Here is a 25,734-nt window from a genome sequence, read left to right on the forward strand (position 1 = left end):
TGAGTATGACAATCCAAGAGAAAAAAACCAACGTTTTTGAAATTACTTGCTCAAAGAGTTGGGGAAGTGCAAATGAAATGAAAATAAACATAAAGTGTGAATGAAGTGCAAGGTTCTGATTTTCATGGAAGATTACTCTTTTTATTAGTCTTCCATTCCCTGAAGTGATCCTAAGGACAATACTTATTCATGATCTAAAGGATGGAACTATTGAAGAGTTTCAATGCACATAGTGAAACAATCATATTTAACTTGTAAAATGAACACTTTGGCTTTTATAGAGAAAGTGGGTTGGATGGAATAGGGTTGGAACTCATTTAAAAGGATGGTTTTGAAAGGCTCTCAGGAGAGACAAATAATAGATAAGGGTCCAAAGTAGCTGGCCTTGATAAAGGTGAGAATGTGATGTATATACACACTGTAATGGCTTTTAAGCTCTTCAAACTCAAATATTGAGTTCATTTTGTTGGATGGTGACATAGAAAAAATGAAAGACAAACTATAGGTACCTTGCTTTGGAATTCAGGTTTGAAGTGGTGCTATTTCCAGTACAGAAAGACAGGAAAGGAAGAACACTTTTTATAGAGAAAGCTACTGAATTTCTAGGTCAGTTTTGGAAAATTAAGTTTCAGAAGACTGTGAACCAGTTCAGTGAGTAGCTATCCAGGAAGCAGTGGGATAAAGAACACAGAATCAGACAGACTTAGGTTTTGATCTTAAATCTCTCTTTGTCTTTTGGTAATCACGTTTCTGTTTCCTCATCTGTGAAATAAATTAATATTCTCTCAAATTATTTTTGAATTAAATATATTTTCAAAATAATTTTAAGTTAAATATTCAAATGTAAATTTTTAAGTTAAATATAATTATTATAAATTAAATTAAAGTTGTAAAATATGGGCCAAGGGCAGTGAAAACTTTATTGGAGCACTCAGTTGAAGAAAATAGATATAAAAGATAATCCACTTTTTGTAATCTAATATTGGTAGGGAAAATAGCAAAGTAAAGCAATAAAGGGCAGAGGAGGAGGGATTGATAATGTTAGAATCAAGACTGAAGTGTGAAGCCCTAAGTTTGTTAGTTGTATTAGAAAGAATTAATAGCTAGTTAAAAAGACAGGAGGCTTTGCCTTTGATTAAAAAACTGGGAAACACAGGGGTAGGTTGCATGTTAGGAAATATCTAGCCATCAAATCTGAAAACTTGGAATAGGAAATATATAAACCTTACTTTTACTGCTGTTCTGTACCCATCATCAGTTTCTCCATACAAGTGGTGAGAAAAGCTAAATAAAAAAAAATCTTTGATTTTCTAGAAGTCCCAAAGACTTTACTTCTCCCTTCTCCCTCCTGCTTATATGTTTATTACATGAGTAGAACTCTAAAATTTCAAGTAAATAGTAGTTATAACTTTATTTTATGTCTTCCCATGTTATGTAAAATTTTATCTTATCAATTTTGCCTAAATTTCTCCTTCAGTGGTGCTCCCCACAATGAAGACTCATTGTGTCTTCTTCAAAGTAAAGAGGAGAATAAATTTGTCCTGGATCTTCCTGGTCTTCACTCCATACACTATAGGATTTAGAGTGGGAGGGATGGCCACGTAGAGGTTGGCAAATAAAATGAGCATATTTCGAGGTACACTGTGCCCAAAGTGATGGGCGAGGATGGAGAAGGCGGCAGGTGTGTAAAACATGAGGATGACACAGATGTGGGAACCACAGGTGCCGAATGCCTTTTGGCGGGCACCTTGGGATGAGAGATGAAAGACAGCACGGAGGATGAAGATATAGGAGACAGCAATAAAGATCACATCTGAGACAACAGTCATGACAGGCACTGAAAATCCATACCAGATGTTGATGGAGATGTTGGCAGAGGAAAGCTGAGCGACACCTATATGCTCACAGTATGTGTGGGGGATGATTCGTGTTCCGCAGAAGGGTAACCGCTTCAGCAGAAAGACATCTGGCAAGATGACCGAGAAACTCCTCACAACAATGCCCACCACAAGCTTGATAATCACCTGAGGAGCCAGGACGGTGGTGTATCTCAAGGGAAAGCAGATGGCCACATAGCGATCCAGTGCCATGGCCAGCAGGATGGCTGAGTCCACCACAAAGCTGAAGTGGAGGAAGAACATTTGGGTGAGACAATCAGTGAAAGTTATTTCCTGGGAGCCAAGCCAGAGGTTACTGAGCAGTTTGGGCACCGTGGCAGTAGACAAGATGAGGTCTGTGGTGGCCAGCATAAAGAGGAAGAAAAACATGGGCTCATGGAGGCTGTCCTCAACGACAATGAGGTAGAGGAGGGTGCCATTGCCCACAACAGCCAGAGCATAGATGACGCAAAAGGGAATCCCAATCCAGATGTGAAACTTCTCCAGGCCGGGTATTCCAGCAAGGATAAAGGAACCGGGATTGTAGCAGCTCAGGTTATACATGGTCTTTTCAACCTGGGATCCACTGGTTTCCGAGCCCTGTGGACAAATCAGCTGTCAGAATACAACATGAAAGATAACAATTCCACTTTGGTGGTGAGCACGGTTGAGGAGAGCAGCTGGCACATTCAGCGTTCCTCTATGAGAAGTACCTTCTCCCCAGGACGAACTAGCATCTGTAGAATTGACTTGTTATTGCCCCCTTTGCTTTGCCATTGGCCCCACTTCATTTCTTTATGCATTTGTTAATAAACCATGTGAAATAGTTATTTTTGTAGGTCAGCAATTTCATATGATTAAACCTAAATAACTGTGTTCCTTTAACCAATGAAGAATATTTAGGATAGGCATAGGTTCAAATGAAGAAATAAATTATGTATGAGGAGAAAGAAGGAGACATGTATGAGGGAGACAGAGAGGAAGAGAGAGGAAAATAGAAAAATATTAAAATTATTAAATGGGATGAGACAAGACAAAAAAGGAGTAATTGACCTATAAGGAGCAAATATTATGTCTTAGACACTGGGTTTGATAAAATAAGCTGAGGTGTTTCAATAAAGTAGCAGAAAAATAATGACAGGGGTGGAGAAAAAGAAAGGACATATTCTAGTATTGTGTGTAATATGGGAGCTTTGTTACACAGAGATTGAAATACAGTTCAGATTAAGGTATGCTTACTGGGATGTTAAGAAAATATTAAGAATGTTAATTATTAATATTAATTAATTATTAATATAAAATATTAAGAATATTAAGAAAAGGGATGGGTACTCAGTCATGTCCGACTCTTTGCTATCCCATGAACTGTAGCCCACGAGGCTCCACTGTCCATGGGATTATCCCAGCAAGAATACTGGAGCAGGTGGCCATTTCCTACTCCAAAGGATCTTCCCAACCCGGGGATCAAACTTGAGTCTCCTATATCTCTTGCATTGGCAGTCAGATTCTTTACCACTGTGCCACCTGGGAAGCCCATAAGAGAAGGCATCTGTCAGGAAATGCACAAGACATATGAGCAACATTTCTGTGACTCAGATAGAGAGCAGTGAGCTCAGAGGATAATTTATGACTTCAGCGGCAATGCCGTAAGCTTTGGGGGATCTGCTTCCTGACATAAACTGGGGAGATACCTCTCCTCCTCGGTGGTCTGGGAATGCCTCCATTCTAGATATCAGCCAGAGTGACTTAACCTAGGTGAAGTCAAGTGGAGGAGATTTTCAACTCCAAGAGTTGAAATAAAGACTAATAAAGTTTCTACCAGTGTTTTCATTTTCTAATCTGCCAGTACTGGAACTGCAAATCCATCTTTGGGAATTCTGTTTTACCCATATAGAGCCGGCCTTTAAGATAACTTTTGTATTGGAAATATCCTTTGAGTTTTAACTCTATTCTGTGACTTATTTTATAAAGTACTTTTGAAAAGACAATCAGTAACATTGTTACCAGTAAGCACAGTATCAGAAAGGCCCAGCACAACTTGAGCCATCTTTAGGCCAGTTTTGGAGAGGTTTAGTTCTTACACTCCATCACATATTTACAAAGTCATTCAAAAAGTTTTTAAAGAAGGAAGTGGATTTTGTGGACAAGCTATAACAGCTCTATATCATTGTATTTGTCAGTTTTCTAGAGTTTTGTGCACAAGGAGGCAGAAGTGGATTGAGCCATGTAGAATTCTGAGATATCTCTTTCCTACTCCTGCTCAAAGCTTTACATAGTGAGCTTCTCACAAGGGATGGTTTTGGTTGTTGCAAAAGCCCTGGATTAGCCTAAGTGAACAAAACATCTACTTAGGAGGAATGTAACTAGTCTCCACTGTCCAAAGACAGCTTTCTGCCCCTTAAATATATGCTATTTTTTTAAAGCTGCTTTACTTTAAAAAAATAATCATAATTTTATTTATTTATTTCTCACTGTGCTGGGTGTTTGTTGCTGCATGGGCTTTTCTCTAGTTATGGAGAGCAGAGGCTACTCTCTAGTTTCAGCCTATGGGTTTCTCATTGCTATGGCTTCCTTTTTTGTGGAGCATGAGCTCTAGGGTGTGTGGGCTTCAGCAGTTGCAGCACATGGGCTCAATAGTGGCAGCTCCTGGGCTCTAGAGCACAGACTGAATAGTTGTGGCACATGGGCATGTGAAATCTTCCCGGATCTCCTGTGTTGCAGGTGGATACTTTACCACTGAGCCACCAGGGAAGCCAAAGAATATATTTTCTAAATTACTCCTCCAGATCTGATGCAGACTGAACTCTTACAGGCACTGAACTTTTTAGAATAAAGAGAACAACAGACCTTGCAAAATCCTCCCTTAAAAAGATGGTGACATCATCTCTTGTAGCATGAAGAATAAATAGACCAAGAAAGCTCAAAAATGTAACTGTAAATTTAAGCTAGATTGCAACTCAGTCCTTTGGAGGATAGACTAACTGCCTCCTGAAAAGAAGCACATTTCGTCAGGGTCACAGGGAAAAAAATAATAATAAAAGGAGAAAATAAACCCCTAATCATTAAAACTACAAAGGGGAGTCAAAAAAGAAACATCCAAACCACGGTCTGCTGCTTTAGTCAAAATCATTTGACTGACCTCAGCCTTTTACCCAGAGAGGTCTTCTTTGCTTATGAATCCCCTGCTGTTACCGGTCACAGTACTTGGGAACATCTTCCTCCTAGAGTCATGTCCTCCAGGGCACAGCCTCTACTTGGACACTAGATAAACTCAAGGCTATGTTATTTGATAAAATCACAGAGCCAATGTAGCATTTTTCTTCTTTCCAGTTGATTATAGTTTTCAACTCACCAAATTCTGTCTTGTCTCTTGCTTCACAGAAGCAGTGGGAAGTTTCCATTTAAAGCAAAATTTTAGGCTGGAAGAGATTCTGAAAGAGATGAAAGAAAACATTTATGCATTTTCTTATATCCCCAGGAGAGAGAAAATAAGTTATACCCCCTCCATTTCCCATTCCCAGACAAGGAATAAAATCAAACATATTAACTTCTCTCCCTTGAGATGGAATGAAGTTTGATGGTTTCAGTACACTGTGGATATTGGATCCCTGAGAGCTTCAATCTAGAAAATTCTGTCTGTTGAGACAGAATTCTCATAGGTCTAAGAATATTCCTGTACTTTTGGCTTTCATTAATTATTCTAGTTGTATAAACTTGCATAAATATTGTAGGTTTATACTTAAAAGCTGCCCTGATGTCTCAGTTGGTAAAGAGTCTACCTGCAATGTGGGAGACCCAGGTTCAAACCCTGGGTGGGGAAGATCCCCTGGAGAAGGAAATGGCAACCCACTCCAGTATTCTTGTCTGGGAAATTCCATGGACAGAGGAGCCTGGTGGGCTGCAGTCCATCAGGTCACAAAGAGTCAGACACAAATGAGTGACTAACACTTTCACTTTTCTTTACACTTAAAATTTTCTAGTCTTGATATTAGAATATAAGTGTTCCATCTTTTTCTTCCAAAAATGTTTAACCATTCCTGACACTTTGCATTACCATGATAGCTTTAAAAGCAATTTCTGAACTTACAAGAACACATACACACACACTCAGAGTTTTTATCTTGAATGCATGGAATCTATACATTCATATGGAACTACTTTATATGTTTATAATACTGCATATTTGTATTATAAGTAATATAAATATGATATGTGACTGAATTAATGTAGTCTTTTGATTTCCTCAATAATGGGTTAAGATGTCCATATGTTCTTAAAAAATACAAATACCCCTTTTTTTGTTGGATGCGGAATACTTTTTTCCTATAGCTGCTAAAACAAATTATCACAGACTTCATGGCTAAAAATAGCACAAATTTATTACCTTATAGTTTTGTAATTCAAAATTCTTGCATATGTGTCACTTAGTCAAGGGGTTAAGAAGACTGTGTTCCATTCTGAAAATTCTAGAAGGTAATCTGTTCACTAGCTTTTTCTAGCATCTAGTCCCTTTCCTCCATCTTCAAAGCCAGCAATGTTCCATATTCACATTTCACTCTGACTTTTCTCTTCTGCCTTCCTCTTCTTTTTGATGATAGCCTTTCTGGTGAATGTGACACAATATCTCACTGTCATTTTCATTTACATTTCTCTGATGACTAGCAATGTTAAACACCTTTTCATGTGCCTGTTGGCCATCTGTGTATCTTAGGAAAAATGTCTCTTGAAGCTTTGTGCTCAGTTTTTTTTTACATGTAATTTATTTTTAATTAGAAGGTAATTGCTTTACAATGTTGTGTTGGTTTCTGCCATACATCAACATGTATCAGCTATAGGTATATACACATCCCTCCCTCCCCCCACCTCGCTTGAATCTCCCTCCCACCTCTCACCCCATACCACCCCTCAAGGTTCACAGAGCACCTGGTTTGGGCTCCCGGCATCATACAGCAAATTCCCGGTAACTTCCTATTTTACATATGGTAATATATATGTGTCAATGCCACTCGTAATTCATCCCACTCTCGCCTTCCCCAGTGTCCACAAGTCTGTTCTCTCTGTGTCTCCTTTGCTGCCCTGAAAACGGTTTCTGCTTACTTTTTAATTGGATTGTTTTCACATTGAGTTGCATGAGCTGCTTATATTAATATTAATACATTTTGGATATTAACACCTTATCACACATATATTTTATAAAAATCTTCTCTCATTTCTAGGTTGTATTTCATTTTCTCAATAGTTCTCTTTGCTACAAAAATTTTAAGTTAGGTCCCATTCGTTTATTTTTGCTTTTTTTCCCCTTTGACTTAGGAGGGCTCAGTAGTTCAGTCACATGATCTCCACGGACTGTAGCCTGCCAGAGGTCTCTGTCCATGAAATTTTCCAAGCAAGAATACTGGAGAGGGTTGCCATTTCCTACTTCAAGGGATCTTCCCCACCCAAGGATTGAACTCACGTCTCCTGTATTGCAAGAAGGTTCTTTCCCACTGCGCCACCTGGGAAGCCCTAGAACAGATCCCCCCAAAATATTGCTACAATTTATGTCAGAGTGTTCTGCCTATGTTTTTTTCTGATATTTTTATGGTTTCAAGTCTTATTGTTAGTCTTTAATCCATTATGAGTTTATTTTTGTATATGAGAAAGTGATCTAATTTCATTGCTTTATATGTAAACTGTCCAGTTTTTCCCAGCACCACTTATTGAAGAGATTGCTTTTTTCTCCATTGTACATGCTTGCTTCTTTTGCCATAGATTAATTGACCACAAGTGCCAGGGATTATTTTGGGCAATCAGTTATGTCTTTGGCAATCAGTTATGTCTTTGGCAATCAGTTATATCCCATTGATAGGTGTTTCTCCTATTGTGCAGAAACGTTATGTTCTGACCCACAGAAATGGCAATGTTTGATTTACCTCTGGGAGGATGAAGGGTCACGTGAACTACGGTAAAATTATAGAGTTGGGTTGGGTTGGGCTGGGTTGAGTTAGGGTGGGCTTCCCTTGTGGCTCAGCTCATAAAGAATCTACCTGCAATGTGGGAGACCTGGGTTCAATCCCTGGATTGGGAAAATCCTGGAGAAGGGAAAGACTACCCACTCCAGTATTTTGGCCTAGAGAATTCCATAGACTGTATAGTCCATGGGCTCACAAGGAGTCCAACAGGACTGAGCAACTTTCACTTTCACTTTTGGGTTAGCGCCATGACGTAGTTTTATTTGAGACATTTTGAACAGGATCTATAGAATAACTTCAGTGGAAAGACAATATTTGTTGTGTTGGGAGGGAAAACATGGGTCTCAAAACATGAGACCAACTAGAAAATGAAAAATTCTGAAAGATGCTGAGAATAAGGTGGCTTGATAATACTGTGATGTCTCCCTACTCCAGTAGCATTACACATCTGTCAGCTCTGAAATGATTAAAAAAAAAAAACCACAATATTAAATATAAGCAAAGGAATCAGCACTATAATCTATTTCTTCCAGATTATGGTGAAGTAGTGAAGTGGTGAAAGAGAGGATGAATAAAGTTCCTGGTCATTCCCCATAAAAATGATCATATCATCAGCAGATAGTGTCTGGCTTCCCTCTCCCAACCCACACTTAGAAATAGAATCTTCTCCTATGTTTTTCTCCATCACACGAACCCCACAGACACCCTCTGGGGCAGCATGCTTCACCATTAAACACTCATAGTATGTCTGTCAAATCAGGAGCTCGAAATACTCTTCTCTGTTCCTTTGGGAAAGTTTCTGGCTACTTCAGAGTCAAGGTTTCACTCCTAGAGAAAACAAAAATTGATCCCCACACTGTTGGGTTTTTGTCCCTCTAAAACCACTGACTTGCAATACTTTTACTCCATTTATGCACTTGAACTGTCTTCTTGGAAACCTTGGAAAGGGAAGAGTGGATGCCTGACCTTGGAGCCAGAAGAAATGTGCTCAAAAAAAAAAAAAAGAAAAGAAAAGAAATGTGCTCATGTCCCAGTTACCTTTGGGTGATTTGAGATAACCTTTACCTGTCAGAAAGACAGTTTTCTTTTCGAAATGAAATCATTAATCTCCCCCTCTCTTCCTCCTTGAGATCATATGATATTAAATGGAATGATAAATATAACAAAACTTTGGTACCTAGGAAATTTAATTTGTGGAATCACTGCATAGATATGTGTTCCCAGGAAGATGTCAGAATGTGACGTAGCTGGATCAGGCTCCTGGGTGTTTGTCACATATCTGGTATGAGAACACAGTCTAGAGTCCCCAAATCTTCAAAGGCTGCTCCCTTAAAGGGAGGTTCTCAGAACAGCATGATATTTCATGATCTCTGGGAATAATTACAAACAACTGGAGAAGACATTATGAACACTAAATGAATAGTGGTCTGAATCTCATGTGTTTGTAAAGAGTCTGATGCTGACACATCGGTGTGCAAATTCAGACACATGGATGGCACTGTTCCATTCTGGCGCCTAAATTATGTGACCAAGTTGAATCAACTCTTTGCAGCAATATTTAGAATATTTCTTAAGATTCAAGTCTGTTTTGGGGAATCTAAACAGAAAGATAAAGGAAAACTGTATCTCTTTTATTCCCAGAGCAGAAAGTTAAATATAGAGGAGTTGTCTCTAATTCTAGGTGCTTCACAGGTAAAGACTCAACCTTCACATGATAAGCCAAGCACATACTAAATATGGGAACCTGAGTTACATAGTAACACACAGTGTGAGTTAAATTTATGAAGCCACAGGGTTTTGATACTGTAATATCTTATTCCTAATACTGGTCCTGACCCAAACTCTTCAACTTCCTATGACCAAAATTTTCTACCATAGAATGTGGTCCTTTCAAAGTTTACAGAACAATCTAGCCATGATTTGTGAACAGAAATCTAAGCTAAATATATACTCTTGTTTTTCTGCCTTGAGCATTGTTTTATCTTAATTGTCCATGAGATAACTCTATTAGCTTTAAATTATTTTACCAGTATAAAAGGACCATCTCTGTCTTCCCATAAGTAGCTTTTCATGATGCCATTCACATCCTACTGAGAAAAAAGAAAACATGAGTCAAAAAGTGATAGGTGCCCCCACTTAAAAAGCTTATTTACATCCCCATCAGCCCTTGATTGTGGAAATAAAGATGGTCTCAATGTAAGAGCCAGAAAGTAAAGACAAGAGTGAGGGCAATCATTCCAGAATGTGATGTTGTCAGATTTCTAGAAAGATAAAATCTCCAACCTCTGTGGAAGCACGAGGCTTCTAGTATATGGAAATGAGACATATTTATGGGAAAAACAAGAAGCCTATAATTCTGGTGACCCAAGAGATGATTTGAATAATTCATGATTATATCATTTATTAAACAAAATTGAAGTGATATACAAATTTTGTGCGGAGCATTAAACCAGGCTTTCGAGAATCAAAGATGAATACGTAATATAATTCTAATATTCCTCAAGCTATTCATATGGCTTTCATTGAGGGTACAGGCAAACAAATATATCCATGTAGGTGCTTTTCAGGTGTCTCTCTTCTCATTTTGTATACAATTAGTACTCTCTTCCACTCCTTTAAAGTCAGCATACACAGGTGCAGTTGATTTCCAACTCTCTTATTTCTACTCACCTTTGTCTCTTAAATAAATATTAATATATTTAGTAGTAAATAAGCCACAGGAAAGAATAACTTAGAATATCTAATATGTAACTTGTTATTCACCAACCAGTTGTTTCCTTTCTTGTAATCATTTCCATAAAGTTACCAATATACACTCACTTTCTAAAACCTGGGGCATTTACTTGCAGTTCAGTCTCTATTGAGTCTGTTTAGCCCAGATGCTTAACATTTTTTAGACATGTAATCTTCTTAATCACTACATTTAATGTTTTATTTATTTTAACTGGTATGTACCACTATATTTAGTCTCCTTTACCACAGATTTACTTTCCCCATGTCACCAAAATCGAGGACAACATTTGAATTCAAAAGAAAAAAAAAAAAAAAACCTCTCTACATTAGGGCTCTTTTGTGTATGTGACAAAAATCAAATTCGACTAGAATAAGTAGGGAAGGAATACAGGATTGGAGCAGGGGAAGCAGTCACCACTTTAATCAAAGTTTAATTTTGAAACTCAAACACTGTCCTCAGAATCTGGTCTGTGTCTTTCTCCAATTCTACTTATTTGACCTATATTGATTCTTTTTCTCAGTTTATACAAGAAACACAAACATCCTGATATAAACTCCAGATGAAGAGAGCTTCTCTTCCCAGATGTAGCAAAATGTTCAGGTTCCTGCATGCATTTGCTTACACAGAATCAGATTCATATTAAAAGCATCACTACATTGTTGTGGAAAGAAAATGAAGGGATGCTGAAGAAAGTTTCTATTTTTTTTGAAACTAAGTTAATATTAGCCTGAAGTATATCTAAATAAGACAGGAAACACATTTTAATCACTAGACCAACCAGTAGGGAAAAAATAAAATAAAAAAATACCACCTTGAACACAGGGAAACAAAAGGTTATACTAGTTTATATTCGTTTAATACAAAATAAGCTAGTTAAGGAGAAAAAGAATGAAAACTACAATAGCCACATAGGAAGTAAAAAGCAAAACAGTAAATTTAAACACAGTCACATCAACAATTGCATTAAATGTCATGTAGTAATGCCTCAATTGAAATCAGAGATTTGTTGAACTGGATAAAAAGCAAAATTCAGTTCTTGCTATTTACAAGAGACATAGTCAAGGCACAAAAAGGGGAAAGTTAAAAAAGATAGAAAAATAAATACCATGCTTGCACTTCATGCAAGCAGAAATACAAAAAATAAGTCAAAGATTTTTATTAATATTAGATAAAATACTTTAATATTATGGGAAGATGGAGGGAAATTTTATAATTATAAAATGTTCACTACATCAAAAATATACAACAGTTATAAATATAGATGCATGGAACAGCAGAGCTTCAAAATACTTGAAGCAAAAATAAAAGGAGAAATACACAATTCAATAATAATAGTTTCATATTTCAATAACTCACTGTCAGTAAGATAACAGCTTATATGAACCATCAAATATATTGAAGACATGTACAATACTATCAACCGAGTTCACCCAAATGACATATAAAGATAATTTTACTCAATGAATGAGAAACATACAGCATTTTCAAATTCATAATAAATTTTTTTTCTGGATATACAGTACTTTAGCCCATAAACAAGTGGCAATAAATTTATAAGCTTGAAATAATAAAAATATATGTTCTCTAACGGGCTTCCTCAGTGGCTCAGTGGTAAAGAATTCATCTGCAATGCAGGAGATGCAGCAGACTTAGGTTCAATCTCTGGGTCGGGAAGATCCCCTGAAGGAAATGGCCACCCACTCGTGTTCTTGCCTGGAAAATCCCATGGACAGAGGAGCCTGGTGGGCTACAGTCTTTAGGGTCTCAAAGGGTTAGACCTGAATGAGCAAGCACCCATGCACAAGTTGTTCTCTAATTATGTCAGAATTAAATTTGAAATCCACAACAGAGGTTAAACTGAGAAATCACCAAGTATTCTCTCATTAACAACACATTTTAAAATGCCCAAGGTTTAACAAACAAACAAAATTTAAAGAAAAAGAAAACTGTGAAGGAAATTTGAGTGCATGTTGAGCTGAATGAAAATTAAAACTAAACAATAAAAATGTGTGAAATGTTAATTAAATATACTTATATCATTAAACCCTGTATCAGAAGAGATGGTCACAAATCAGTGATAAATTTCCAATTCAATAAACAGAAAGGAAGAGTAAATTAAACCAGCACACCCACCCAACACACACCAACACCCCAACACACACAAAGAAAAAAACAAATGTAACAGCAGAAATAAATGAATAAGAAAGTTTAAAAATAAACAACAAAAAAAGAAAGCTTAAAAGTAAACAAAATAACTAAAACAATGCTTTTTTAAAAGATCAATAAATTAACAAAACATAGCTAAAGTGACCAAAAACAATGAAAAAGCAAATCACCAAAATCAGGAATAAAAGACATTATTGTGATTATTGTAGAAACTAAAGGGATAATAGAGGATTGATATAACAACTGTATGCTTACAAATCAGACAACTTAAAATAGACAACTTTCTACAAGACATACAATAACTGACTCAAGGACTTTAAAAAAAAAATCTAAATGATCCTAACACAAGCAAGATATTTTAAACCCTTTCAATAAAAAAACATCCAGAGTGAGATACTTCAATAGTTAATTCCATTGAATATCTAGAGAATAAATAGCAATCCTTCAAAAACTTTCTTTGGAAATAGAGAAACAGGGAGAAAATCTCAACATATTGAGTGGAGAAAAAAAGCCTCTTGGAATCAGGTGTTTTTGTTTGTCTATGACTAAGCTGCATCATGATGAAGCACCCGATAAATACTTAACACTAGATCACAGATAACAGGGGCTTCTAGAAAATCGCCAAACACAGTGAATCTCCTCTCCACAATCAAATATTTACAGGGAAATTGGCACATTAAAAAAATGAAAATTTCCCTTATTATTCTTGCATTCAATTCATGCATTCTCTTATTCTTAAAACCTGTGAAATAGATGCAGAGAAGGAGTACTGGTGGCCCAAAACAACCTTACTGACAACACTACAAAGAGTATAGCAACCCAGAAGAGATGGAAACTTAGTCTTCATTTTTTTTCATACCTTGGATCCTCAGACGTCTTTCCAAGTCTTACCTGCAGCATCTCCATTCCTGATTCCTGCAAATGATGCTCCAGATCTGAGATGAGATCTCTCGCCAATTGACTCTACTGGACCAGCTCATTCTCAGAATTTGCCATGTTCTGTAGACCAACTTCCTCTTCATTTCTCAACTTTTGCAGTTCCTTCAGCTCCTCACTGTCCTGGATCACTCTGTTTTTTTAACTCTGCCTGGACATTTTTCTCATGTTATACTCGATTCTTCAGGAATGAGAGACAAAGAGGAGGAGAGCAATTCATGGTGAAACTGACTTTGCCCATTTTTTCTATTTGACTTCAAAAATATGGGCCCAAATCTGACCCAAGTTGTTGAGGACAACTCAGAGCCAATTGGGATCCCTGGGTGTGGGCAGGCTTCACACTTCTGTCCAGGATGCTCATGCCTCCCTGTATTACTGCTGACCCCCTCCCACCGCCCTCTGCCCTAAAGTTGAACACCAAGGACAAAGCCATGAGCCATAGATGTCTTCTGAGAGTCAAAAGTTAAAACACATGACAAGAATGGAATATGAAATTTGTTTGTCATCCTCACCAGAGTCCCTCTATAAGAATATCTCCCTCCAAATATCTGTGGCCATTTGTGATATGTTCCCTTTTCAGCCACCATTCTTATCAGTAAAGGATGAAGAAAAGGTCTAGTCAAATAACTTAACTGTCAGGGAACAAAGAAGAAGGCAGCTCCTTGTGATCAACCCAAGGTCCTGCCAAGATATCTATCTAACTTCCTTAGGAAGTGTCTCCTCCTACCTTCCAGGTAGATATCTCTTTTCTGAAGTCAGATCCCATCTTCTCAGCTTCCTGCTTCTCCCTCTTCAATCTCTCCAGATATGACTGGAGCATTTTCTGTGAGAAAAGAATCACATCAGAGTCAAGAAGGGCCTTCTCAGCAAGACTGTAGAGGATAAATGGCGAAATCAGGCTGATTTCCCAAAAATAAATAAATAAATAAGCTTTACATAAACTGAGAACAGCAATTAGAATCTGATTTTGAAAAAAATACTGAGGTAAAGAATGTGTTCGTTACAACTCAAGAGACAGAAATCACCATCTTCTCTCACCAGAAAGAAGATTGGTTCTCTTTGTTCTAGAAGAAACCTGATTCTACAGTAGGAAAAAAGTATACCTCAAACTAGAACAATCTCAGTGTTCTAGTTACCGTCCTGTTCAATAGGGGTAATGAGAACTTCTCCTGGGCACAGATCTCTACCTATTAACACAAGATGCATGAATGTCTACTTCTGACTAACAGTCTGTATGTAGGGCTATTACTTTGTAAGTGGGTGAGTGCACAGAAATGTTTTTCAGATATTAGAATGAGAGAAAAGGAAGGAGAGAGTAATTCATGGTGAAGCATATCCCCTTCAGGGATCATAGCCTTGTTATGGTGAGGGGGCTGCATAACTCAATGAATCTATGAGCCATGCAGTGCAGGGCCACCCAAGATGGACAGGTCATAGCGAAGAGTTCTGACAAAATATGGTCCACTGGAGGAGAGAATGGCAAATCACTCCAGGACTCTTGCCATGAGAATTCCATAAACAGTCAAACTCAGAGGCGGTGGAGCGCAGAGGAGCCTGGCATACTTGCAGTCCTTGGGGTTGCAAACAATGGGACATGGCTTAGTGACTGAACAACAACATGGGAAAAAAAGAATCACAGGCCGTAGGTTCATGGTGACCAGGTAGTTAAAGTCCAATGCCAAGTAGAGATTTCCCCTCAAGTATCATTTTCTGGCCTTTCTTTCCTCAACTCTGGTCTCTTACCTGGTACTGTTGGGCAACCTCCTCCATGAGGAACGTGCGGTGACCACAGTGCCCCTGGGTCACGTGCAAAGACAGCAAATGAGCTTCCCATCTTCCTCACAGAAGAGTGGGAGTTTCTGTCCATGGTGCAGAGATTTCTGTTTTGCTCCTCCAGGCTCCCCTTGACCTCCCTGAACCTCTGCACTATGCTGGTCTCATGCCTTTTCGGCCACAGTTTCCCAGGCTCATAACTGAATCTGCACACAGGGCAGTTACTCTCTCCCTCTTGGCCAATATTTGACTCCTAGTCATTTGTAGTGATGCAGGCTTGGTAGAAGCTTTGGCCACAGTCAGGGCTCAAAGGTTCTGTCAGAAGCTCCAGGCAAATGGGGCAGGTCACTTCCTCCTGTAAGTTCACCAGGATTACTGAAGCCATGACAGCTGCTTGCCTGCTCTGACCTCTCCTGGCTTCTGTGGGTTCTCTTGCTCACAGACCCCTGCATGATTGGGAAAGTTAAAGGGGGAGAGTAAGAAAGGTAGACATACATGATACTAACAGGATATAAATCAAGTACAGTCCAAAACCAAGTTACTGAAGGACACAAAAGAAAATGTGAAAAAACAAGGGAAAGAGCTTGATGACCTGGTGAAAAGAATATTTCATGATAATTTTAAGCACTTTATTCACTCATATCACATAACAAATTCCATCTTTATGTGTGTAATGATTTTGTGTAAAATTATTTAATTTTACTAAACAGAAGGATGATCTGAGACGTTTTCTACCAAGATACTTGTATGACTCACTGTCTATCCTGCTTTTTCATTCCTATGCCCCCAAATTATCCTCGGTATGAATAGGTTGAAACCACTTATGCCTTTGAGCATACATACCTAGTCTTCTCACATGGAATGGTAGCCACGATTTTGATACGACTCTCTCTCATACTTCAATAAACCCTTTCAATAAACCTTTTCGCAAAGACCTGCTCTAACTAAGTTGTTTACAGTGTAACCACTGCCATCATTTGCTTTACCTTTGCAATTATTTCTATCATCATGATATAATATATGACATGTTTATGTATATGGAAGGAGAAAACCTTCTATCAGATGTGCAACTAGAAATAGTGACTTACAAACATCATGCATCTGAAATACAAAGAATAGAGATTAACTTCATGTATTTGAGATCCTCCTTCAGAGGCCTGTCTCCACTTCCACTCAGTTAATCAAATGCAGATAACTTCATGGACCCAATGATACCCAGAGCAATACAGAGGTGGGGGTAAAGAAGTGAGGACATCAGAGCAGCTGAGAGTTTCTGGGAAGTCTTGAGTATGCAAATTCAGATTTCACCTTGGCCTGGAAATATGCCAAGCACATTGGTAGAAGTCTGAAGATGTGACATGCCTGAGGATTGTGAGGAGAGATATGGTGTATATACTCATAAGATCACACATGTCAGATACGTTAAAAAAATATAGAAACAGATGAAAGGAATATCAGTCTTGAGAAAAATTCTCAAAATAATAGGCAACATCATTCAACTAATTATCATTGATAAATTATATGCTAGCAATGAGAATAATATCAATAAACACAAAGATGAATCTAAACAGAGGGTTTAAGGAAGAAATATTAAGATGGCAGTGTAGGGGGATACCTGGCTTACCTTTCCTCACAAATGTAAAAATCTACAATTACTTATAGGATTCTCAGGGCTCCCCTGGTGGCCTAATGGTAAAGAATCTGCCTGCAGTACAGAAGACATGGGTTCAGTCCCTGGGTTGGGAAGATTCCCTGGAGAAGGGAATGTCTACCTACTCCAGTATCCTCTCTTGGATAATTTCATGCACAGAGGAGTCTGGCAGGCTACAGTCCATAGGGTCACAAAGAGTCAGACATGACTGAGTGACTAACACTACTTGCAGATGACCATAGTACATATATAAAAAACTCTAAAGTCTCCACCAAAAAAACTACTAGAACTAATAAATAAATTCAGAAAAGTTTCAGGATACAAGATTAATATCCTGAAATGTGTTACTTTTCTATATGCTAATAATGACCTATCAGAAAGAGAAATTTTTTTAAAATCCCATTTATAGTCACATAAAAATAATAAAATACCTAGAAATAAACTTAAGCAAGGAGGTGATGACTTTTCCTCTGAAAACTCTAAGACATTGATGGAGATGATTCGATAATAGCAGTTGCAGAGTTCAATAATTCCCTTTCAGTATTGAGAGGACAACTTGTATGGAAAGCATCAAGTATATAGAAGACTTGGAAAGTTCTATATAAAGTAAGAGTCAGAAGCTTACAAGTATTTTTTAATTAACAATATACTTTCATCTGTATATCTTCTCTGGAGAAATATCTATTTAGACTTTCTGCCCATTTCTTATTTAATTGAATTGTTTGTTTTTTGAACATAGAACTGCATGAGCTGTTTGTGTATTGTTGGATATTAACCCCTTATCGGTCACTTTGCAAATATTTTCTCCCATTCTGTGGGTTGTCTCTTTGTGTTATGTTTCATTTCCTTGAAGACACTCTTTAAGTTTAACTAAGTCCCATTTGTTTATTTTTGTTTTTATTTTCATTATTTTAGGAGGTGGTCTAAAAAAATATAGCTATGAATTATGTTAAAGTCTTCTGCCTATGTTTTCCTCTAAGAATTTTACACTGTCTGGACTTATAATTAGGATTTTGATCCATTTTTAGTTTTTTTATTTATTATGTTAGAGAATGTTCTAATGTCATTCTTTTACTTGTAGCTGTCCAGGTTCCCCAGCACACTTATTGAAGACACTGTCTTTTCTCCATGTATCCTTGCCTCCTTTGTCATAGATTGATTGACCATAGGTGCGTGCATGAATTTATTTCTGGACTTCCTATCATGTTCCATTGATCTATATTTCTGTTTTGTGCCAGAAGCATAAAAAATGATTAACATCACTAATTATCATAGAAATGCAAATCAATAGTACAATCAGGTAGCACCTCACACCTGAGAGAATGGTCACTAAAAAATAAAAATCTACAAATGATAAATGCTGGAGCAGGTGTGGAGAAAAGGGAACACTCTTAGACTGTTGGTGGGAATGCAAATTGGTACAGCCACTATGGAGAATAGCATAGGGCTTCCTTTAAAAAACTAAAAATAGAACAATTATATGACTGAACAATCCCACTCCTGGGGATATACCCAGAGACAAACATAATTCCAAAAGATACATGCACTCCAGTTTTCACTGTAGAACTATCCACAATAGCCAGGACATGCAAGTGATGTAAATGTCCATTAACAGAGAAATGGATAAAGAATATGTGGTAAGATTTGGTTACATATATAAATACCTTTCAGGTAGTGGTTTTCAATGATACTGACTAGTAGTGGAAGAATGAGAATTAGGAGAAATTATAAAATAGATGCTAATTGTGCAGTGATGACAAATGAATACTCAATAGTCCTCCAATTCTTGCTAGTGTTTGTAGATCAGCTGCTAGTACACAGAATAGGCATTGACTAAGGGATTTAAATGTTATGCTTTGTTATTTTGATGTATGAAGTATTGGGGCTTCCCAGGTGGGCACTAGTGGTAAAGAACCTACCTGCCAATCCAGGAGACACGTAAGAGACAAGAATTAAATCCCTGGGTTGGGATTGAGCCTGAGTTGGGAAGATCCCCTGGAGGAGGGCATGGCAACCCACTCCAGTATTCTTGCCTGGAGAATCCCATGGATGGAGGAGCCTGGAGTGCTATAGTCCACAGGGTCACAAAGAGACAAACGTGACTGAAGCAACTTAGCACACATGCATAAAGTATTGAGATAATTGCTAAAATTAGAACTGGGAAGTCTAAGGGCTGTAATCCACTGAATTATTAGGAATGGACTGTAAGATTGCATTGGTGAATAAGAAGTATCATGTGGTTTGATGTGAAGGAGGGTTTTGATGGGGTTATCTGAAGTATACTTTGAACTTCCTAAAAGATGAACTGAGAATAGTATTAACATTAATAATGCCAGAATTAGGAATAAGACACACAAGATGTCTTTGATTGTGTAGTATGGATGAGGTGGAATTTTGTCTATATCAGGTGAGATTCCTCCTGGGACATTAAAGCATAAAGGGAAAGGTAAACAATTAAGACAGAGAGGTTTTGTCAACTGAGAATCACCCCCAGACTCATTCAACTAGACTAGTATCCATGAAGAGAATTGCTGGAAAGAGATTTGTAAAGACTGCCATACATCAAGAGGATATTTCACCTCAAGATATGACATAATCTTTGAATGCTGTGGCTATTACTGTGAAAAGTAGATTAATTTGAACGTTTCAATGTTTCCAGGAAGATGACTGCGAGAATTTCTCAGGAAGTCCTGGCTAGAAGTAGGAGTACTCCTAGAGGTGAGAACTCAGTCAGTGTACCCGAGTTAGAAAGTTAAAATACATGTGTGTGTTGTCGCTTCAGTCAAGTCCAACTCTTTGCAACCCTACGGATTGTAGCCTGCCAGGCTCCTCTGTCCATGGGGATTCTCCAGGCAAGAATAATGGAGTGGGTTGCCATGTCCTCCTCCAGGGGATCTTCCTGACCCAGGGATCAAACCCCCATCTCTTATGTCTCCTGCATTAGCAGAAGGGTTCTTTACCATGGCACCTCCTGGTGGAGGCTAATGAAGTGAAGCACAGTGGGGAGCCTAGTGCTCTTTACTAATGCTGTCATTAGTCGTCTCCAACACAGCCCCACACTGCACCCCCAAATGTAAGTTTCATGAAGTCAGATATTTTACTGATTAATGCCTAAGGTATGTTAAAGAGTGAAAAATACAGTTCTACAGATGTAAATGTGACTACAATTTAACTGAATTGAGTATCTTGATAATGCATCTATCTACTCTTCTTGATGTAAACACAATTGCTGTATCACATAATGAAATTCAGCAATTTTTATGGTATTATGAACAAAATGTGGCTCCTTTTAGAAGGATTGGCCAATAATTTTTCCTATCTCCTCTTTTCTTTCTAAAATTTACAAGATTGGTGTTTAACCTGTCTCCACTACCACATTTTAACCACATTAACTCTTACTTTGGCCTAAGATTTTCTCAGAGGAGAAAATATCCACGGGCCAAAGGGAGAAGTAGTTCACTTGATTCCTCTCTAGGCATGACATTTAATGACTGGAGGTTAAATACAGAGCCTTAGTTCAGTTCAGTCACTCAGTCGTTTCCAACTCTTTGCAACCCCGTGGACTGCAGCATGCCAGGCTTCCCTGTCCATCACCAACTCCCGGAGCTTGCTCAAACTCATGTCCATTATGTTGGTGATGCCATTCAACCATCTCATCCTCTGTCACCCCCTTCTCCTCCCACTTTCAATCTTTCCTGGAACTAGGGTCTTTTCCAATGAGTTGGTTCTTCGCATCAGGTGGCCAAAGTATCAGAGTTTCAGCTTCAGCATCAGTCCTTCCAATGAATATTCAGAACTGATTTCCTTTAGGATAGACTGGTTGGATCTCCTTGCTGTCCAAGGAACTTTCAAGAGTCTTCTCCAACACCAGAGTTAAAAAGCATCAATTCTTCAGCACTCAGCTTTCTTTATAGTCCAATTCTCACATCCACACATGACTACTGGAAAAACCATAGCTTTGACTAGACAGATCTTTGTTGGTAAAGTAATGTCTCTGCTTTTTAATAAGCTGTCTAGGTTGGTCATAGCTTTTCTTCCAAGGAATAAGCATCTTAATTTCATGGCTGCAGTCACCATCTGCAGTGATTTTGGGACCCCCCCCCCCAAATAAAGTCTCTCACTGTTTCCATCATTTTCCCATGTATTTGCCATGAAGTGATGGGACTGGATGCCATCTTAGTTTTCTGAATGTTGAGTTTTAAGCCAACTTTTTCACTCCTGTTTTCCTTTCCTCAAGAGGCTCTCAAGTTCTTTTTCTCTTTCTGCCATAAGGGTGGAGTCATTGCGTATCTGAGGTTGTTGATATTTCTCCCAGCAATCTTGATTCCAGCTTGTGCAGAGCCTTATGGAGGCTTATAAATCTAATGATTTATAAAACAAAAAAGCAAACAAATCATCGACCAAGGATATTGAGTCAGTTCAGAGAGTCAAAGAAAGAGTAAAATGATGGATATTGAATCTATAGAAGAATTGGGAAGAGAATTGGACAGAGAAGATATATTTGGATAAGTGAGTTCATTTCTTTTCAACATTGAAGACAGCACCCCTATGCTGTGCGTGTCATATAAGCACTGTGACTTCACTCTCGCCAATCCCCTCCAACTTTGATTGTATAATATATATCTAAAAATATATCTAAATATCTCTGCATTAACCACCATACTCCATACCATCATTGTCCTCTTCCTTAAGTATTAGGGGATGCAGTATTACAACCACTTTGAACACAATGTGACAGTTCATATTATAATATACCCTACAATCCAGCAATTCAACCATAGATAAGACTATGTATTTCAATGACTAAAGGTATTTATTCTAACAAAATGACACCTTTAACCCATAGATCAACATTATAAACCTTGAAGAAATGTGTTTTTTTGTGTGTGTGTTTTTTAATTAATGAAAGCACTAGAGAGTGATAAAAGAGAATCTACAGTGTACTTAGAGAAAAGTTACACTTACTTACTTAGAAAAAGAGAACATTATTGAGGGAGTTTCCTTGTTTTATGACTTTTAGTTTGACAGAGATCTCTATTGATAGGAGGTGGGTCAGTTAAAGCTCAGTAAACAACATACAGACTTACTGGTTTGAAAAATAAATGGAATGTTTGGGGGCTGCCAGATTATCTAGAAAGTGGTAGGAAAATATATGTAAAAGAGAGATCAAGAAGAACACAAATTTGTGCATATAAACTCAGTGAATATCTGAACTATACCTGTTTGAGACAGGTATCAAGCAGACTATGTAAGGCTAACAAAACTGAACAAAGATTTCAGGTGCTTCAAAATGCAGGGGTGAATTGAGAATTCGAGTTCCATGAGTTAACTATCTGAATAAAAACCAATCAAATTCTTCAGAGATATAAACAGAATCCAGAATCTCAACATCTTATTCAAAACATGGTTGAGGGAACTTTAGAAACAATTTAAGATTATTCAACATAAAATAAAACTAGAAACATGGTGCATATTCGATAGAAAAATAATCTGTGGCGATCAGCTCCAAAATAATCCAGATATTGAATGCAATAGACAAGGAATTCACAGCAGCCATTATATCAAGTATGGAATATATATAAAAGAAAATAACTTTATATTTAACATGCACTATATGAAGACAAAATAGAAATAGATTTTTATTGACAAACTAAAACTAAAAGTGATAATCAAAAAAAATAAAATTAAAAAAAAGTGATAATCAATCAAAAAACAGATGAAGTTTTGGCTTAAGAGAATCACTAAAGAAAGAGTAGTTGTATCTTAATGTATGAATATACATTAAATACCATGTTAAAAAATTCAAGGTAACAACATAGGCTTTAAGTACAGAACAAATACTAGGATATTGCAATTGTAAAACTGCAAGTGTAGTTGAGTTAAATAAGAAACAAGAGGGTAAAAATCACATGCTCATTTCAATGCAGGCAGAAATGCATTACACAAAATCTACTATCCAATCATGGCAGTAATAAATTATAAGTACCAGTTTGCTCAAGCTAAGTAAGAAAAAGCACACAGTTAACATCATATTTAACGGTTAAATATTGAATACATTCTCTGTTTGACTGGGAACATATCAAGTAACATGTCAACATCCATTCATCATTGAACTATAGGTCCTAGTCCAAAAAATAAGAAAAACAAGTAAAAGTATATGAATGAATGAATGAACCCATAAGAGGAAGCCAGTTTATTTCCAAGATTCTTCTGATCTCCTTCTCAACAAATTTTCACTGTGAATACCTATCTCACAAATTAATGTCCCAGTACACATCTGAAGTCTAAGAAATACAAGGTGAAATAATTGCCACTCAGAAGCTGTGAGGTGAGAGGGAGAAGCCCTAGAACTTATTTTGGATCATAAGAGACTCCACATTTGAATACTTGTTTGTTTTCTTTTGAATCCAGAATTACTTCTCAGGTCATTTTCTGAGAAGAAACAGTGTAAATGGAAGCAACTTAGAGGCTTCATGAGCATGTTAGGGGAGGGTTTCACAAGAGGAGACACTCTTAAAAACAGGATATCCCCATTTGAAGGACTTTTGAGAGGTTACCTAACTCAGGTAGTTCACTCTACAACATATTTCACATCTTGAACTAGAAGCTTGGCAATTCCAGGGTACAAACATTGAGGAACTTAGTATGCAAAAACCGCATGTAAATGAAGCAGCTCCACCACATGCAGGTGGTTCAACTTAGCTTAAATTACAAATCCAATGAACACAACATTGTATTTAACTCCCAGCCCTGTTTCCTGATTCATATATGACTAGACATCCAAACCATAATTTTTCAAGTTTCTCAAACTATTATTTTAAGGAGTAGTACCAAAAGCCCACTTCTCAATACTCTACTCCAACTGTCTATGGGCAAAGAGATCAAAGATCCTTCGACGGATCTGTTTGGTTTTAACACTATAGATAATGGGGTTCATTACAGGAGGTGCTAGTACATAGACATTGGCCATACTGACATGTACAATTGGCAAAGTGGTGAGTCATGGACACACCCACCATGGGCACATAAAGGACCAAAACAGCCAAAATGTGGGACAGAGAGTTATTGAGGGCCTGGAGCCTTTCAACCTGGGAGGCAATTCTGAGGACGCTTCTCAGGGTGAGTGCATAGGACAGCACAATGAGCAAGGGGTCCAGTATGATAATGAGCAGAGCTAGAACAAATCCATACCTATTATTTGTAGTGGTGTCAGCACACACCAGGTGAATCATGTCTTGATGGAGGTAGTAGGAGTGGGAGAGATGAGGGGAGCCACAAAAGGGAAGCCTTTTCAAGAGGAAAAATGTGGGAAGAACAGCCAGAAGACAGCAGTAAATGATGGCCAGATGTATTCTGCAGATTGCTTTCCTAGTGAGAATGGAAAAATAAGGGAGGGGGTGGCAAATGGCCATGTAGTGGTCAAAAGGCCTGGCCAACAGCACTAAAGATTACATAAAGGAGAATCCATGGAGGAGGAAGAATTGAATAAAGCAAGCCTCAAAGCTGATCTCTGAGGCATTGAACCAGAGGATCCCCATGACTGCAGACCAAGTGGTGAGGGTAAGTCCCAGGTCTGTTAGGGCCAACATGGAGAGAAACAAGTGCATGGGCTCATGCAGAGAGGGCTCTGCCCTGATGACAGCCAGTATGATGCTGTTGCCTATGATAGAGATAGTGTAGAGACAACAGAATGGGATGGAAATCCAGGTATGAAAGACCTTAAAGCCAGGGATGCCCATGAGGATGAAGTAGAAGGGGACTTGAGTGGAGTTAGTAACCAGAAACATGACTAGAGGAGGCAGCCACAAGACCAGTTTGTTGCAAGATCTGTGAAAAGTGGAAAACATGAGATTAAAGTTCTACAACCACGTTAAATCATCATGTGATATATTGTCAAGGGAAATTTGGTTAAAAAGAGATAGGCAGGAAATGAGCTCACAAATGCTTTATTATTTTTGCTTGTTTTAGCTCAAAGCTTGTCATTCTCTAGTTGAGAGCATAAATCAGTCATTTTTTTAACCCAAGGAATTTTTTATCTGTCCAGAAAGTGGTTATGCCCTGTAGCAGGAAAGTGTAGGAGTGTTTTATCACTGTTGGAGAGAATAGCTGTAGAGAGAAGATTATTATAGGGTATTCTTTGATACAATGAAGTTTGAAGAAGAGAGCATAGACTGATAAAGTTAAAAAGCGACACAATATACTGTCACCTATAAATTGGCACTTGCGTTCTACCTCTACAAAGGTCAAATTATGAGCCACTGCAGCTGCTGAACTTTAACACCCCCTGAAAGGAGTTCAGGGTGGAGATCAAGAATGAGACACTGTGCTCTGGGAAAAACTGGCAGAACATGTCTTCAGATAGTTAGATTTTTTTCAGGAGATTTCATGAGCCCAATTCTTGCATCTTCTTGTATCTAGAAAAGCACTAAAATTCTTCATGGTGACCTCTGCCCCTGGTGACTAGCAGTAATCTTCTACAAAGAAATATGTGTTGATTGCATGTATTCTCCCTTCACCAAAATAATATGTATACTGATCATATGTATACCAATATCTTTGGAACAGTTTTGTTAGAGCAAGTTTGTGTGCCTGATGCAGTGAGGCCAAGCACACGGAAACACTGAAGTTTGGAGCAGAGAAGTATTT

General features: G+C 37.9%; 1 protein-coding gene and 2 pseudogenes across 1 annotated transcript; all 3 read right to left on the bottom strand.

The window, feature by feature from the left end:
* Positions 1–1,499: 1,499 nt before the first annotated feature.
* Positions 1,500–2,441, bottom strand: LOC122697419 (olfactory receptor 52H1-like). The gene has a single exon (XM_043908274.1). The coding sequence runs from the start codon at positions 2,439–2,441 to the stop codon at positions 1,500–1,502; it is 942 nt and encodes a 313-aa protein (XP_043764209.1).
* A 6,124-nt stretch (positions 2,442–8,565) lies between these two features.
* Positions 8,566–15,822, bottom strand: LOC122702027 (annotated as a pseudogene).
* Positions 15,823–23,941: 8,119 nt separating this feature from the next.
* On the bottom strand, positions 23,942–24,875 carry LOC122702037 (annotated as a pseudogene).
* Between the last annotated feature and the right edge of the window lie 859 nt (positions 24,876–25,734).

The sequence above is a fragment of the Cervus elaphus genome, chromosome 1 (genome assembly GCF_910594005.1).
Source record: "Cervus elaphus chromosome 1, mCerEla1.1, whole genome shotgun sequence".
Taxonomy (NCBI): domain Eukaryota; kingdom Metazoa; phylum Chordata; class Mammalia; order Artiodactyla; family Cervidae; genus Cervus; species Cervus elaphus.